Genomic DNA, 17,844 nt, shown 5'->3' with positions numbered 1-17,844 from the left:
TAATGAGCACATTTTCCTGGGATATGAAAGCATAGGATTTGCTAATCCACATTTTTTTTTACTGATTGAACTGGTTAGTAAACAAAAAACCTCTCTGCAATTCTGTGGAACCTTACTTTCTAAGATGGAAAAAATAAATCAGAGGTCAAAATCCATCTTTGACCTGAGCAGCTGTACAAGTCACTACATTTTACTTTGCAACAATCTCAAAAGTGTCAGGACCTTAAGTCTCTGCAGAAAAATTTATGCCATTTGTCCAAACTGGCTCAGAGGTCAATGGAAGCTTGACCGAATATAGAGTGTGTATTGCTATTTGAAGACTGTTGGTCTCTAACCTCAAAGCAAGAAGCCAGACCTGCTTTTTCTTTTGGTACCATGTGCACATTCTCATTAAGCTACACTAAAATGTCACATCCTTCTTCCACATAAAATGGAAAAAGCTCTGGGAGGAATAATTTTGGTCTGAGAGAAGTTTGGAGGAAGAGGGCAGCATCAGCTTCTCCCTCAATAATGGGAAGAGAAAGGGTTAAATGAGCTGTCCAGAAAAATTTGGTCAGGCTGAGGCATGAAAAAGGAGAAGAATATACTCCTTGCTCCTGGAAAGCCTGAGGTCCATTCCTGGCAGATGCACAGGTGGAGTCTAGATGGACAAACAGCTACTGAGCAGCAGGGTAGCTAATGCCATCCCATTCATATGCCAAACACTGGATGCTTCAGAAATCCAGGGCAGCTGCTTTCTGCTTTAAGAGGAAAAGGAAGTTTCTGACTTATGAATATGGATGGTTGAGACTGGGTATTCTATGCAGCTGTGAGTTAATCCCATTAAGGGAATGGATAAGAAACCACAAAAAGATGTTCTAGGTACAGAAATAAGAGGTGGTCACAAAGCCCCAGGGTGCTCTCAGAGAGCTGAGGTGCATTGCACAAGCTTGCCCTGTCCTCTGGCCTCACCTCACCCAGCAGGTGGGGACAGACTTTTGCCAGGTGTCCCCATCTGTGGCTGCTGTTCCCTTGCTGTCTGCCCACAGGGCTTAGCAGGCAGAGAGAAAATGTGCTAAGAGATAGGAATGTGAAGAGGGGGAAATTTTGTGTTCACAGCAATTTCCCAACAACTGGGATTTCTGCTTTCTGGAGCAGCTTCTCAATCCTAGGAGCTTGGCTGGGCCACCTGTGGAGTGTGGGCTTTATACATCCAGTCAGCCTGATTTTGTGGCTGGAGGCTGCTTAGCGGTGCTTTTTTTATCTGGTAGTGCTTTTAAAGCAGAGCAGTTTTCTTTACTATTCCTCTTATTAGCTGGAAAATGCCAGCCAATGTTCTGTAAATAATGTGACAGTGTTTTCATAACTGCTAGCATCTCTGCCTTCCATCATAATGTAAATTAACCTAGTCCTTCTGAAGGGTTTGGTCTTTGGTTTCAAAAGTCTATCCCAAATCAGGACAGATCCTTTGGGCTAGGCCAAGGTTTTTCCTTCCTCTTTTTCTTCTAAATCCCTCAGAAGAAATTGTCCCACCCATCAGTCTCTTGATCAAGCTCAGGCTTTCTTCCTTGAGCCTCTCCAGTCTCCCCTCTCAGCTGCTTGCATGCTTGAGGAGCACAGAATATTCCTGCCAGAAGTGAAACATCCAGGCTGGTTCAAAGAAATGCAACAGGCAGGGAAAGGGCAGAAACAGAAAGCACTTGAGCAAAAAAAAGAGAAAGAGGACATGTGTGCCTTGGGAGGCAGTGGAGGAGGGCACAGAAGGGAATTACAGAAATATGGTGCAACTTGGTGAGCAGTGAAGGAGACAAGAAGAGCTGAAATGGTAGCAGAGCTGCAAGTTCCTCCTGCTCCTTGTGACGAGACTGGCTGTGTGCTTTCTCCTGCTCTGAACAAGTGCATGCTTTAGCTTCTAAAATGCTGTGCACAAATAATATGTAGACCTGGGGGGAAACTCTCCCCCCACCCAAAGCCAGGGCCCTTGAGTAGCTGTGGAGCTCAGCTTGCTCTCATGGACCCCGCACATCGTGCCGTTGAGTAGTTAATGGTGTTCAAGCACTGCCTTGTTTTGGTGTCCTGGCTCTTAGCAAGGAGCAAGGAGCAGGAAAAGTGCCCTAGCAAAGCACAACATGCTCATTTCCTCATTTCCTGAGCTCCACTCTTGCTTTCTTGCTCATCATATGCACCTGTATAAAAAAATTCTCACTAGAACAAGGGACCTGTGTGAAACAGAGGGGAGGACAGGGACTCTCCAGCCTGCTCTCCTCCACGCAGCCCCCATCCTCTGTTTGACTTTAATGCCCACCCAGCAGGTGGGACAATATGTGCTCACTTATTCCACATGCCTTTCTCTGCCGATTGCTCTGCTGCAGAGCGTGAACAAAAGCAATTCTGCAAAAGCACCGAGGTCTTGCTCTCATTTTGCAGCACCTACCACTCTGTCTGGGGAGAGCACACCTTGCATATCCATTTTTGGGTTTGCCAGGCTGCACAGAGCTCTGGTGACCTCTGAGGGGTGAAGCAGAGGCTTGAGTCAGTCTGCAGACCCTGCTGTGATTGCTGGTATTTGATATCATTGCCCAGGAAGCAGAGAAGGATGGGGTTCTGGACTGCCTGTCCTGCAAAGGAATGAGGCAGTGTCCTGGTTCAGGGCAAATTTGGGAAAGACCCCCCCAGTGGGGCTCCTCTAGGAAAGCGATTAAATTGCCCCTTCCCCAAAAGTGGTCTGGGAGAAACTACCTCCTTGGAGAAAAGTGGAAAAGACCTGTTTATTAAACAATAAAACCTAAACAATATGAAACAATAAAACCCCTTGCTGTTCCAAAAGAGATGACAAACTGAGAAAGTTCCCTCCCTGGATTGCAGTTCAGCTCACTCAGCCCCTCCAGTGCTGGAAATGTCGCGGCCCAGGCCCGACCTGGTGGGCCTCAGGTGTGAGCTGCTGGTGCTCCCCTGGGTGTTCAGTTCCAAAGAAAAGAGAAAAAACCACAGTCCAGGGAACTTCTCTGCCTCAGCTAGCTAAACGAACTAAAAGCAAAAGAGAGCTCTGTCCCGCTGTCTGTCCATCCGCAGACAACACAGTCCAGAGCGGGAATGTGTAGGAGGAGGGCAGTGTCTGAAAATAAACTGCTGCTTCTACTCTCCCCCCTTCACTCTCTGGAACACGTCTTAAAGGTGCAAAACTTATTATTCAGAAAAAACAGAACAAGACAATCAGGGATAAAAGCATCATATAGTCAACCCAGGGCAGGCAGGAAGAGAGTTTGCTCTGCCACTTGTAGAGATATCCCTGCCCTGAGCAGACATGGGAGGACTGCAGAAGTGGTTTATTGCAGACAGGCTTTCTGGCACTAGGAAGGGCTTGATTAGGAAAAGATTTCTTTCAAGAAAACTCTAAGGAAATATAGAGATAAAACCTGGAGTAATGAGGCAGTGAGATAATTGTATGTAGTGATGGTGAAAGTGGTGCCTGGTGATGAAACATGAAGGTATTTTTTGTGTATACTTGTAAATTTGGCTGTAATTCAACATAGGAGTTCATTTGGTTTGTTTCTAAGTAAAAGCAGACACAAATCCATTTCAGAAGCAATGACAAGCCCACAAGATAGATTTGCTGGGGGTTTCATAGCCTTCCAGCCCTTCAACCACCCTCTTGCAGAGGGAAGGGTGTTGGCTTGAAGAGGCTGAGAGCTGAGACACTCAAATCTTCCTTCCCTTTGCTTTCTTCCCTCTTTTTGTTTTTCTTTTAATCATACAGCTTGAACAGATAAGAGCTCAGGTGTCCCTGTAGCCTCTCTGCCACCTTTCTGTGATTTTCAGCTCATAAAAGGCTGCCTTGATACCAGGCAATAGGCAGAAGCCACCTGTCTTTTGGGGAAGGATTTTACCATGTATTTTACTTTAAAAGAGCGAGTTTTAAATAGCTCTGGTGCTATTGTGTGATGCAGAGCCCTGGAGCCTGAGGTGCACATAAACAAATGTGTGTTAGGAGGGGCTGGGGGTGACCGGGCAGCCAAGGGACATTTGTCATGGGCGAAAGACAAGCCTTCCCTCCTCAACATGCAATTTGCTGCAGTGCAGAGGGCCAGTACAAAACTTACACATCATGTCAGCCCCACTTTAAAAGGTCATTTTTTGTGGAAATAGTCCTTGTGCTGGTTCTCTGAACAGGGATGGATATCGGTCTCTGTGCAGAGCATTGCTCGCTCTAGTAGGCCCAGCTTAAAAAATTAAACATTGCTTTTTTTTTTTTTTTTTTAAATGAGCCACCTCAGTGCAAATCTTTTCACTCCCCTCGTAAGAATTATTTTTATGGGTTTATTTTAAGTAAGAGAAATTTCATTCTCCTTATCATCCTCTTTCCTCCTTCCCCAACACTTTTCCCTCAGAGTTTGCCAACATTAAAAAGAGGTATAAAACCTTTGAAAGCCTCACTAAGACTCTCTTCTCAGACAGCCATGTTCTCTTTGCTCACAGAAAAACACAGGACGTGGAAGATTTTTCTTCAATACCACCTGGTTTCTGGTTACAGCCTTAAGAAAATCATTCTACTTCTGAAATATGGCAAAAGCTCCTGTAAAGTTCTTCCTTCCTTCCTTCCTTCCTTCCTTCCTTCCTTCCTTCCTTCCTTCCTTCCTTCCTTCCTTCCTTCCTTCCTTCCTTCCTTCCTTCCTTCCTTCCTTCCTTCCTTCCTTCCTTCCTTCCTTCCTTCCTTCCTCCCTTCCTCCCTTCCTCCCTTCCTCCCTTCCTCCCTCCCTCCCTCCCTCCCTCCCTCCCTCCCTTATTTGCAGTGCTCCTCACCCTAGCAGCAGTGAGTGGTTCTCCAGGCTTACCTTTCAAAATCCTTTTAATTCTTTTGGTCTTTTGGGAGGGGAAGAAAACCATGAGGGTAAGAAGGGCACTGCTGGAGACCTGCCTTTGTGTCAGCAAGTATTAATTAAAACAGGGCAGATCATCATCTTGTTTCATGTAAAACCTTTCCCTCAAACAGTTTCCCAAGACTAAAGGGATGCTAAAAACCCCAAGCCTTCAAAGTCCAGAGTTCTCCCTGTGAATGTCCATGAACCCTGGACAAGTGAGGTCCCTCTGGAGCTCTCTGTCTACCTTGTCTACATGCAAGTGTTAACTGGAGCTTTGCAGAGCTGAGGGAAGTGTGGAGATTGCATTATGCAAACAACCTCAGCTCCTGCTCGCAGCCTCGGGTGCTGCCATCTGTGCCTGCTTGGCAGGGGGAAGACAGGCACAGCCCTGGTGGTGCTTCTCACCTTTTGAACAAAGTGACAAAGGGCCTTTAATTATGAAAGAAGGAACCAGAAGCCACTTGGGCTGCAACTCACAGGGGGACTCTTCACAGAAAGGAAATGTATTTGCTGATGAATTATTCCGAGAGAGGAAGCGAACCAAAGGATTCCTGGATGCTTATTTTCCAGAAATTAGGTCAGACCTAATTAGTTGCATAATTAATTGTCTGATTGTCTAACTAGTTAACTCTTAGAGACCTTTATTGACTCCTGGTGACAAATGCATGCATGCATGTTCTACAGGAGAGGTCCGGCTGTGCTTCACACACTGCAGCTCCAGCACTGTGATTTCTGGGACAGAACACTGGTGCTGCTGTGTGATACATGGAGGTTTAACAACAGCAACAAGGGGAGAGGCAAAATTGTAATTACATATGTTTACATGTGAGATTTGGCTGCCCTTCAAGTGTCTTTGGATGTGTTTGAGCAAGGGTGAGGCTGTTTTGAGCACAGGTCACCAATTTCCTCCTTAGCTTCTCATGACTACACAGCTCACTCTCCTCAGGGATGAAGGCAGGTGTCTTTTGATGAGCATCAAAACAGGACTAGCACCTACAGCTTGGACAGTCAAACTGAGAGGTCTCTAGTGAGGATCTGAGAATGATGGCTTGTCTGGTTAACACAAGTGCAGAAAGGATGGTGAAACTGAGACCAAAAGCACCACCGAGATCATGTCTGCATAATGGTATGCTGTAGGACAGACACTGAAGCTGAGTGCTAGTTATGATGGTATTAGGTGTGTGGAAAAAATATCCTGAGTGTTCCCATGAAGAAAAAAACACCTTACTGGAAGAAAATAGAGTACTGATGCCTTGAAGGTTTTTTCAGGGACTAATGAGTGCTTTGGTGGACTCCAGTGTAATCACATGAAAAGATGCCACCATCCACAGAAGGAAGGAAAACTGGTACTAAAAGTGGTGGTTGTGGGCAGCAGTGGTTTAGGAAGCAAGGAAGAAAGAAATGATTCCAGAAAGGAATGAAGGAAGAACAAGCAAAAGAAAGGTAAGGTTGGGTAGCAGGAGAAGTTGCTGGAAAAAAAAAAAAAACCCAAACCTTGGTTAGGTTGCTGTGGTTGAAAACAGTACCATGGATATGCCACCTCTAGAAAAAAGCCTAGTTCAATGCAATTTTTTTCCCAGTCCAGGCTATTAACTCTGTAGGGAAAGAGTCTTTCAGGACAGGTACAGCACTGAGCAAAATCACTGTTTCTGGTGCCATTGCTAAATTTGGTATTTGGCACAGCCTCCTGACAGACAGACCCTATGGTTATACTCAGAGACCCCTTGGATCAGGGAATCCTCTCTGACTGCAGGCCTTGGTGGCAGGAATGAAAAAATAGAATGGCTTTGGGCTTTTCTTTGATGTGGGTTTTGGTAGTTCTTGGAGCATTTGGGGGTCATTTTAAAACTGCTCTAATTTGGGTGTGCTCTTCCAGCTTTTGATGTCCCCACTTTATCCAGACTATGTTTTCACCCTCCTCCTTCTGCAGCCTCCCCAGGGCACTTAGGGTTGCCCCATGCCACCATGACATCTGTTAGACAAGACAAAAATGCAGCTGGCAATGTGGGAGAGGAAAAATGTGAATAATCTATATAAAAATTAGGGTTTTTCTCCCCCCAGCAAAGTCCAGGGAATTTGTAGAGTCAGAGAGAGGGATCTGTTCATATCACCCTGATTTTTGGAAATTGTCTCGCTCAAACAATGACAACTTCAAAGCAGAATGTCTCAAGCTTGGCAAAGGGCCAGTTATCCTCATAACAGTCACTCAAATGACCAAAAAGGAGAGACAGAGAAGCTGCAGGGCAGCATAAAATGATTTGTGCGCCCAGAACAGAGAGCTACGAATAGAGTTCTGGTCTTCCAGCCGCTGATTTCTGAAGAAGTGTTTCTAAGGGATGTGGATTCTGTTCCTCACATGACTGCAGGTAAAAGCAGAGCACTTCCAAGCACAGACAGCATAAACCATCATTGTGGAATGGGGTAAGGCTGAAGCAATGAAGTATAGATGTCCAAGGGCTACCTGCCTGTCCACACAGCACAGCCAAGAAAAGAACAAAATGTGAGCATTTAAAGCTAATCAGACATTTGTAGCTCACAATAAATACCCAGAATTGCAGTGCAAAGGTGACTGGTGTAGTGTGGTGCCTGGATGGCTGGCTCCTAAAGGAGCTGCTATCTCTTTTTCCAGAGACAGCACATACTCTCTCATATCAATATTTTGCTTTTAAACCCCACTGACTTGAACTTTACCTTAAATTTTTTCTCTCCATAGGAATTTTTCCATGCAAATTTCCATTGCTCTCTTCCTGGGAACTATACTTCAGCTAAACTGCCCCTTTAATGCAGAATTTTAGCACTGGATATTCAAATGACTCAACAGAAATGTCCATATTGCTCAATTCTGCCCTGCAATCTTCCACCCACTCACAAATACAGCACGTTCCCATCTGTGCACTGCTCTCATTGTGAACTTGTTGATTTTTCCTGTTCTTTTTTTGGTGGAGATATGACTTGGTGCAGGCGTTCAGGCTGGGGTAACAAAGACCCAGGTGACACATGGCAAACTCTGCGTGAGGCAGAAAACAGAAAATACAATATTTTAGTTACAGCAAGGTTAAACAAAGCATATATCTGATGAGTTGGGCCTGGAAACATATTTTTGTCTCACCCAGCATAATTTCTCTTGGAAAACAAATACTTTACAAAAGATTTTCAATGGACTTGGAGAAGTGGAGGGAAAAGGGCTCCTCTGCAGTTTCTTAACGTTTGAAATCCATTCCTGAGTACTTTTATCCCTAATGAAAGGTCACCTACTGGTTTGTGAACAACTGTTAATGAAGAGTTTAATTATCCAGATGACAGCTATAAAATCCTACTCCTGTTCTTGAATATTTTAAAGCAACAACGCCCAGACTTTCAAATATGTGCTTGTAGCCAAGTACTCAGACAAAAGCTCTCAGGGAAGAAGAGTGTGTATGTGCAATTCCCATTTGCATACACCATGGGAGATTGCATATGCCCATATTAAAAATGCAAACCTGTGAGGAGGTTTGTGTGTGCTTGCTTGACCATTTGAACCAGACCTACCTTTCTTTTCTGTTCTTTCATTCAGGGAGGGGAGGGATGGTTAAATTATTCCTTGAGGATAAATCATTTCGCATTATTAACTCCTCTTAACAACAAGGCTGCATAAATTAAATGTAAGATTATCTGCTGTGTCCTCAGTGGAATGATTAGGAGGGAATCTACAGGAAAGAAATGTGGTCAAATGATTTGAAGACTTGCTAAATGGGATGCAAATCTCATCTTGAATTCTTAACAAGCTCAAACACAGACCTGCCTTCTAATGAGCAAACTCTGCTTGGCATATCTGTGTAACCCTCAGAGCAAAGCTGTAGAGAAAATGGATCATGGTTCATTTTCTCTACTGAGTCAGGATTTTGTTTTTATTGGCACTTTTGACCAGGTGCTTCTGATGCTCCTATTACCTTTACCCATGGTGGCAATTTCTGTGATGCTGCTTTTAGTCTGCCAAGCTGAAGTGGCCCCATTTCTCATTTCCCACCACAACACCTGATGAATGTTTGTTGGGGAGGTCAGGTTTGGGTTCTCCACAAGGTACATGCCTGAAGGGATGATATTTCTATCAAAAATATTAAGAAGTTGCTTTTTGTGTTCTCACTGCCAGTACAGTCTCTTTTTTGACACTCTGGTGATGGCACCATAAGGGCAAACAGAAACATAACTCTTTAACTCAGCCTTTTTGGGGGCTTGGTGAAGACTAAAATGCAATGAATTGCCACAATGAATGGCAATTCTACCTGTAATAGACAAATTAGCAGTTTTTTCCTGTGAATCAGAGCTAGGCTTTGATTCAGTTTCCTCGTTACCTTTGGTCTGTCTCTCCTACTCACATGAGCATATGTGCTCACACAGTCATACTTTTATTTGTTTGAGCAAAACACCAAACAAAAGAGAATTACAAGCTCTGGCTCTAAAAATGAGGTGAAAAAAATTAGAATGCATCACACAAGAAGAGCTGTTCATATGAATTAAAGAGGAAAAAACAAGCCTGTCCGAGTTCTGCCAATGGTTAATATCTTATTTCCTAAGAAATATGAGTTAGTACAAGAGATTTGTTAAAACAAAGACAGGTCAGTCCTCCTGTGTTGTTTGCTGAAGAGGTTTCAAGCACACCTTTCTGTGCTTTGTTAACTCTCCAGGAGGGTTTTCTCTGCAGAGTCTCTCATCTGTAGGTCACAGTGACCTGACCGTGGGGGCTGCACTGCATAAATGGAACTCTCCAGATAAGCAGCATTTATTGCATACTTTGTCAACATATCTCTGGCCACACACTTGTTCTCAAGGCACTGTGTTTTGATATTGGTTTTATTAAAATAGATTTTGGAAAGGGAAATGTAAAATAGTTTAGAGATTGCAACATAAACATGTGGTTCAAGAGCTGAGGAAACCCACACCAAACACCAGCAGGCTTTTTTGTACATTACAAGCATGGACAAAATGTATCCTGAGGTATTTATTTTTTCTTATACTGCTTTGGCGAAATAAAAAATAATGATACAAAAAGACCAGTATCTCACACAGGAAAAGACAGGTTGCACAATGTCCTACACAATCTGAAAGATTTTTAAAATTAAAATAAAAATAATAGCTAAAGCCAAGGAAATCTAAGGACTGGAAGCAGGAGAATTTTATCTTGATAACTGCACAGTCAGTCTCTCACCTTTGGAGCTGCCACCAGAGCTCCTGAGTAGCATGTGTGGGCAGGATGACATGTTCTACACAGGGCAAGGTGTCCAATTTTGCAGTCTTTACCTGCTCCTCAAGTATCAACTCATGTGTCCTCTGGAAGAAAGCCCATGGGCTATGTGGCTCAATTCCAGGCCCTGGTCTGACTCTGGGTACAAGACACAACCCTGCAAGGTCTCTTTTCAGGGATTTTAATTAGAAAAAACATATTTAACTGTGTTCTGATTCTGCAAATGTCTGAGCAATGGGTTTGCATGCAGTAGATGGTCTGTATCAAGCTCATGTGCCTGATTTATCTGTGAGAGGATTTACTAGACTGGCTTCTAGACTGCTGTGCTTGTGTTTTCCTGAGCTGCCAGGTCTCATTCCTGGTAAATGGACAGAGCTCAGCCAAAAAAAGTGTGACATGACATGTTGTAAGAATTTTGCATATTTATCATGAAAAGTGGGGTAGTGTTTGCCAAAGAACATCCCTCAATTTTAGGCAAATAATATAATCAGGACCCGTTAAAAAATATCACTAGATTATTTGTCATTTTGGAACATCATCATTCAATCACTTCCATCGGGATGGGTTTTAATGGCTGCACACCAGCACACAGTATATGACATAAAGCATTTGTGAAAAAAAATGATTCCTCTGAGTAGGCAGATGATCTTCCCAGAGATGAAGTGTCTTTTCCACTTTCCCCTTTCATTCTTCCTTTTCCTGGATCTTGGAGGGAGTGTTACTTGTGTTGAGTAATGAAATTTCCCCCGCCAAAACACACTGTCTTTGATCTCCCCTGTTTTATGCACTAGGGAGCTGATAGTTCCTTCCCTGGCTAGGACTGAATAAATAATCACCTCCTGTTGTTATTCACATAAGATTCAGATGCTGAAATGTGAAACTGATGACAGGGGAAATTATGGATAGAAGCATCAAGATTTGCTACTGAAATTTGATGAGCTGTAGGTAGGAAACATTTAAAGCACATCACATTTAACCATGGAGACTCCAAGCTTTTATAATTTCATGGGGCAGAACTGTGAGTTGTTTGTGAGATGGGAATGAAGCCCAGACTGCTCTCCTGGTGTTTTCTTTATGCCCACATATCCACACACAGACACATAATCAGCAGGAGAAAACCCTACCCATCCATGAATTTTGTTGCAATTTGGAATGATGAACCATGCAAAAATTAGATATTCAAATCATGTAAAAACTCTGTGCATTCATTGAGATGTTAGTAAAATCCCCTGCAAAATCAGAAAACCTTGATTAAATTATTTTTTTCTTCTTTTTATCCTTTTGGGTTGTTATTTCAACATATGCAGCTTGTGATTTATTTCAGGTCTTCCAATCTGGACCAGCATGTAATAAAGTGTTCACAAAGGATTTTTTTTTTAGAAGGGAAAGAGAAATCCTAAAAGGAATATACAGAAAATTAGGATTTCACACGTACTTTTATGCAGGAATGTAAAAGCCACATCTAGTTCCATTGTTCTCTGTGCAGCCCAGGCAGTATAATACACAAATGCTTTTGTGTGGCAAACCTGACTCACAGGTCTTGGTGGAGCAGCCCATTGGCCCATGCTGGCATATCCAAGGCTCCCAGACACACAAGTGAATTCAACTTTGTGAAAACAACTTTAAAGTACACTCTTTTTATTATGAGGGGTTTCTCTTGCCCTCATTCTTGCTCTTTCTTACCTTGAAAACAAACCTGAACCAAACCAACTCTTTAATAGAAACTCAGATGAAACTCAGGTTTCTCTGAGCCTGCCAATATAAACCAACATAAACACCACCCAAAATGACACATCTGTGCAGGGTAAGGCAGGTCCACATAGTGTGGAACTGCAAAGATCCAGCATAGCTGGAGATGCCTCCTGCCTCTCTGCTGTGCTCAACAGAAATGGAAACATCATGAGATATTCTCATTCCTAGCAAGCCTGTGCTGGAGGAGGGCTTAAATTGGCCTTCTGTCTCCTATAACCCCAGGAGATGTGATTAATGAAAAAAGCTAATTATCTGCATTGCTATAACACAATTCACAGGAAAAGAAATTAATTCTACTTTTTTTTTTTTTTTTTAACTGTATATAACCACTACTTAATTCTCAATAAGCAACTAACATGTCCCTAGAATGAAGGGAATCTCTGCCCGCGTGGTGGGAGATACCAGTTTTTGATCTCATTTATTTCTTGAGACAGTTCTACATGAACACTTTGGCACTTTGTTCTTCAAGAACTGATGAACATGATATGCCATCTCTGATGGTTGTTCATTGAACAAAAAATAGGGAATTGGAAAGAATTTTCTTTTCATAAAAAACAAGTTTGCATGCTATGCTGAAGTCATTATTCAAATTCATATACTTGCAAGTGATTAGCACACCGCCTCAGACACAAATTTATGCAAGCATTTCAGTTCAAGTGATTCAGGGGAACTAAAGAATAAATAGTGCCATCACCGTTTTTTGATGCAGGAGGGCAATGGCCATTTCTTGTGTGGAAAGTATGAGCAGATGAGGAGATCTCTGTTCTGTAAATCTGGGCTTGCATTTCACAGCAACCAAACTTGCTCAAGAGAATGAAGAAATCCCTGCGGAAAGTCTTGGTGAAAATGGCATAGAGGAAAGGGTTAGAGCAGGAGTTGATGGGGTAAAACAAAACAAGCAGGATCTTGGAGTTGGACACTGTGATGAGAGGAACCTTGAGCGAGGCCGATATGGCAAAGAAGGATATTGGTGCCATGCAGAGGAAGTCGGTGAAGATGAGTATGGCCATGCGCTTGGCGATCTTGGTGTCGCTGTTGGAGGAGACGACGTTGGGGTTGCGCACGGTGAAGTAGATGCAGGTGTAGCAGACACAGATTACCACGAACGCCAGCACGTTCAGCACCAAGAGAAACATAACATAAGCCTGGGCAAAGGGTGTCTCTATATCCATGGGCAGGCAGATGCTGACCTTCATGTAGCTGCTGACCCCAAATATGGGAAGGAGAGCTACCGTGAAGGCAAACACCCAGCCAAAAGCCATGACGGTCACGGCGTGGCGCAGGCGCACCTTGCGGTGCAGCTGCATGGCGTAGGTGATGGTGTGCCAGCGCTCCAGCGTGATCACCGTCAGCGTGTACACCGACAGCTCGCTGGCAAACACCGTGAAAAACCCCGCAGCGTTGCACCCTGCCCCGGTCTGCCAGTCTATGGCATAGTTGTAGTACTGGCTTTTGGTCTGGATGTCTACAGAGGCAATAAACAGCAGGTAGATCCCTATGCAGAGGTCGGCAAAGGCAAGATTGCACATCAGAAAGCGAGGAACGGTGAGTTTGTATTGGCTGCTTATTAAAATGATGAGGACAACAGTGTTCCCAGTAATGGCTAAAATGTTGATGAACCATATCAGGACTCTCAGAATGTTGTATCCCATGATATCTTCACATGGGTTGAAAGCATCAGGTTTAGGAGAGCAGACTACATTAACTACTTCATTGCATAAACCATAGTCGAATTCATTCTCTGCTGGGTCAAATCCTATGCCATAGTTGGAAATATAATCTTCAGCTGCAGACCTTCTCTGTAGTTTTTTGCTAGGCTTCTCCTCAAAGTCTTGCTTCACCTGAGATATGCTACATATCGGATGTAATTCGGTCCTGAAATTATAAAAAGAGTAGAGTTGGAAGATAAGAAACACAGTATGAGGCAAAAAACAAATACAAAATCCTCCGGTTTCCATTAACAGTACAGTTTTTCTGGTTAGCTGATTATATAGATTACCCTGGAGCCTGAAATTAATAGTGCGGCTGGTCCGTATTTATAAAATACTACAAGAACATGTAAATGACTTGGAAACATCATAAACTGCACAGGAAAGGAAAAGCTAATGTTTGCCTAACGCTCAGGATGCAGTTATCCACCTGGATAACACACTCTGTAAGAAGTGTTTCTCTCATCAGAAATGAATTTCTCACCTAAGCTGTCACTGACAAGCATGGGGGCAATGTATGACAATGAGCACCGGTGTGAGACTGAGCTTTGAGGAATGAGTCAAGTCAGCTAGGAATTCTCAATTCCCTCTTTTCTAAAGGTTTTGACCACCACCATTTTGTAACTCTGCCAGGGCACAAAATTCCATTTTGTGCTGTTCATTTTTAGTATCTCATATCATATTAGTGATTAGCCAGTAACACAAGTAAATAGCACAAATAAATTCATTCAGGATTTCAGATAATCTCTAGATGACAGATGCCAACAGAAACACAAGGCACAGGAGACCATTTCGCTTAAAAACTGTTTTTTAAAATAAATGGATTAGGAATCAAGTGAAGTGAAGCAAAACCAAACCAAACCAAACCAAACCAAACCAAACCAAACCAAACCAAACCAAACCAAACCAAACCAAACCGAATGTTTTACTGTAAAGAGTAGTTGCTTTTGTTTCTGTCAGAAAGCATTTTTTAAACATTTTAAGATTTTTTTAGTAGCACAAGTAAATACTAGCATTTTTGATAGTTTTGTGTTTGGGTTTATTTTGTAGAGTATTAGCTCTGTGCCCTTCTCCATGCATAGACCTACAGAAGAAACAAATATTTTGGCTGATGATATAAAGATGATCAGCTCCAACAAGATCATAGATATCAAGAAATATCAATTATAAACATGAAATGAATTGTGAGTTTTTACAACAGCTCTTTGGCTGCCTTAGAATTTGGTCGCCCCATGAACTTGCATCCACAGTTTTGGACCTAATCTGAGTTATGGAATAAAACACTTGACATTTTGTTGTAAAACCAACCCAGTTCAGCTCTGCCTACATTCAGCTACAAGCCAGACTGCAGTTTAGGTGTGTAATTTCTAGGACAGGACCCCAGTTTATCTTCCACCCTGACTCTGAGCACAGTTGAAAGAAGAACTCTCTAGGCAAGTGAAGCTGAAATTTTTAACAACTGGTAGCAGCCTAAAAGGGAGAATTCTTCTTTGTAACCTAATTTTACCTTTTGACTTTCTGCACTCACTACTTTTTCTGAAAATTGAGTTTAAAGGGTCTTCAAGAAAGGAAAACTAATGAAGGTCCAGCACCAGAAGGTGAGGGACATTTCCTATGAGATTCTGAACAACCTCTACTATTATCAATATTTTTTATCTTGCCTGTCAACTGAGTCAGAAAACTGATTTTCTGTGAGGTCAAATATTCACTATGAAGGTCACAGTAGCAATAACAAGGCATTACATTTTGCTCTCCTGTGTTCTACTCGCATAAGGATGAGTGAAGGGTCCAGAGTATTGATCAATATATCAACAGTTCTCTGGCTGAAAGGGAATAAAGGCTTCCAAGGAGCAATAACAGAGAAAAAATCCTTCATTTTTTAGTGCAACAGGCACTTGGGGGCACTGAAAGCTACAGCAATTGGTGGTTCTTTGAAAATGAACTGAGGAAAATGTTTGTAGCCAATCATTTCTCAGCAAGAGGCAAAAATAAACTTTTTCTAAAATTTTGGAGGCACTGCCTGGACCTAAATATATACCCAGGCAAGAGTGATTTGTAAGGACAATTAAATATTTCTGATGATTACAATTCATTAATTCTTGACTTATTTTTACAGCCTGTGTCCCAAATGAAAGCAGGATCCCAAGGAATAAGGTGTTTGCTCCAGGGAAGGGCAATGGGGAGTGTCCTGCTGGTTCCCTGTACTGGGAGCAGGCAAGATGAAACTCCCAAGGGAAGGAAGAGCCATCCTCTGATACTGACTCTTTGTCATATCTTTGCCCTCTGTTTCTCACCCTTTGGGCTGTGCAGTGCACTCAGAGCAACAAGTTAAAACATCATTTCCCAAGGGATGTGTGAGTCCTTGCTTCCTATTAAAACCATGGGTGTCATCGTAAAGTTAATTCATTCCCTCTCTTTGTAAACTTTCCTTACTGTTTAACATTATTTTGCTCAAGTAAACTAGAAAAATAAACTGCAGAAAGGGCAACCTAGAGAACAAAATTGAAATTGGCAGAGTGCTCTGACAAAAATAAACAAAAATTACTACCTTTGTACAAGTTGTTATTTAAGTTGTTATTTTATGCGCCTCGTCTGGATCTGCTGGCAGCAGGATGTTGTGTGCTGAGAAACATGCTCAGCAGAATAAATAGTCTTGACCTGTGTTCTGTAATAAGTCCTATCTCAAGCCAATCATCCTCAACAAAAAGTACCATTAAGTGAGTTGTGAGCAACTGATAGTATGTTCTTGTGAGATGAGGCCCAAATACTATTCCTGATGCTGCCACATTTTTTGAAAAAGTAGGATTTCAAGTGACAGCACCTCCAAAGAATAACGATCAAGTGTAAGGACAGAGTCATATCAATGCCATTCTTTTGGGCAGAAGGTGATCTTTATGTCAAGGAAAGCCAAAATCTTACTGAAGTTCCTAATGGCCTATGTCAAGTTGAGGGTTTTAACATCTGGCCTCTGCCCTATCCATACCTCAAGGATATTATTTTCCAGTCAAGGAAAAATGTGAGGGGAGTTCAACATACTGTACTACACTTGTCTTAAGAATTCAGCTTACCTTTTCTTAGGCCAGCACCACATTATTCAAACTACAGATCAATATTTGGCATGTAAGCCTTATTGGAATGAGAAAAAAAAAAAAAAAAATCAGAACTGTCTTATGTTTTAATTGTGTTTCTTAGACTAGCAGAACTGTGCTTGATGTGGCATCCTCCAAAAGTTAGAAAGCGCTGTTGCTGTAACAGGTTTGAGCTTTCCATTATCACAACAGCACCTGTTTGCTGCTGCACTTAGTTTTTGGAGAGGTGATTGAGCATGATCCACTATGGTAACTTATTTTATCTAGGGATTTGAGTGCTGCAAAAGTCTCCAAAAGGGGAAATCAAACATGAACAGGCAGACAGAAAGGGGCTGCACATCCCTGTCTCAATTCCTTCCCAGAGTTCTCATGTGAACAGCAGCTGCTGCTGTGATCCTTAGAAATGCACTTCTGGGGGTGATGAGGATGAGACATCCTTTTTGTACTCCCTGGACTGCCTGGAAGTATTTTGTGAGCCAAATGGCCACAAGGAATGACCCTCTCCTGTGAAGGTGCACGACAAGCCAGGTCACACCAGGGCTCACACCACCACAATAAATCCCTGCTGCTCTGAGCCAAGCACAGCTCTCACCAAAGGAATATTACATATTGTGTGATCAAGCACTATGCAAAGTATTAATAACTTCTAAACTTCTAAACAGCCTGACAGCCTTCAGTGAACACGCAGCTTGTGCCAGCTGTCATGAAAACTGCTTTGAAATGAAAGAGGGTGTAGCTACTGTATGTGTGACTAATCTCTGCTGAAGTGTATGGTAATACTTTCAGTCTTCAAACCAAACACATGCATCCACTTTCTCTCTTTAATCTGGAGAGGGGATCTCAGTTTCACACCAATTTCACTACAAGAGACATGACCGTGTGAAAGAAATGAAAATTTTTAATTATGTTATAAAAGAAGCTGACAGGAAGGGTTCATCTAGGTAATAGGTTCTCATAATTTTGCATTTATGCCTAATGTTTGGTGGAAAATACAAATGGTAACTGTTAAAGGCATGGATAAATATTCCCAATTTGGTTCTGCTGACCAGGGAAGTGGAGTTGTGACCAGACTTGCTCCAGAAGCAGCCCCACCATGGCATGGTGCTCCAGCCCAGCCTCGAACATCCGCACTGGGGCTGTGTGATCTCTTCACAGGTTTCTTGGCATTTCTTTGCAAAATTACACTTACCCAGGCTGTGCAAAGGGCTGTGTTGTGTTCTCCTTGAGTTCTTGAT

The 17,844-nt window shown here is 42.6% G+C and overlaps 1 protein-coding gene across 2 annotated transcripts in view; it reads right to left on the bottom strand.

The window, feature by feature from the left end:
- Positions 1-12,087: 12,087 nt before the first annotated feature.
- Positions 12,088-17,844, bottom strand: part of FSHR (follicle stimulating hormone receptor) — a 79,407-nt gene continuing 73,650 nt past the window's right edge. For both annotated transcript variants that reach the window (XM_005491476.4, XM_026796128.2), the window contains one exon: positions 12,088-13,686. In XM_005491476.4, coding sequence (XP_005491533.2) covers positions 12,459-13,686 — 1,228 coding nt within the window. In that variant the 3' untranslated portion in view covers positions 12,088-12,458. The remainder of the gene's footprint in view (positions 13,687-17,844) is intronic.

Source organism: Zonotrichia albicollis, chromosome 3 (genome assembly GCF_047830755.1).
Source record: "Zonotrichia albicollis isolate bZonAlb1 chromosome 3, bZonAlb1.hap1, whole genome shotgun sequence".
NCBI lineage: Eukaryota > Metazoa > Chordata > Aves > Passeriformes > Passerellidae > Zonotrichia > Zonotrichia albicollis.
Note: the sequence above shows the minus strand (reverse complement) of the source record. Positions and strands in the feature narration are given on the sequence as shown.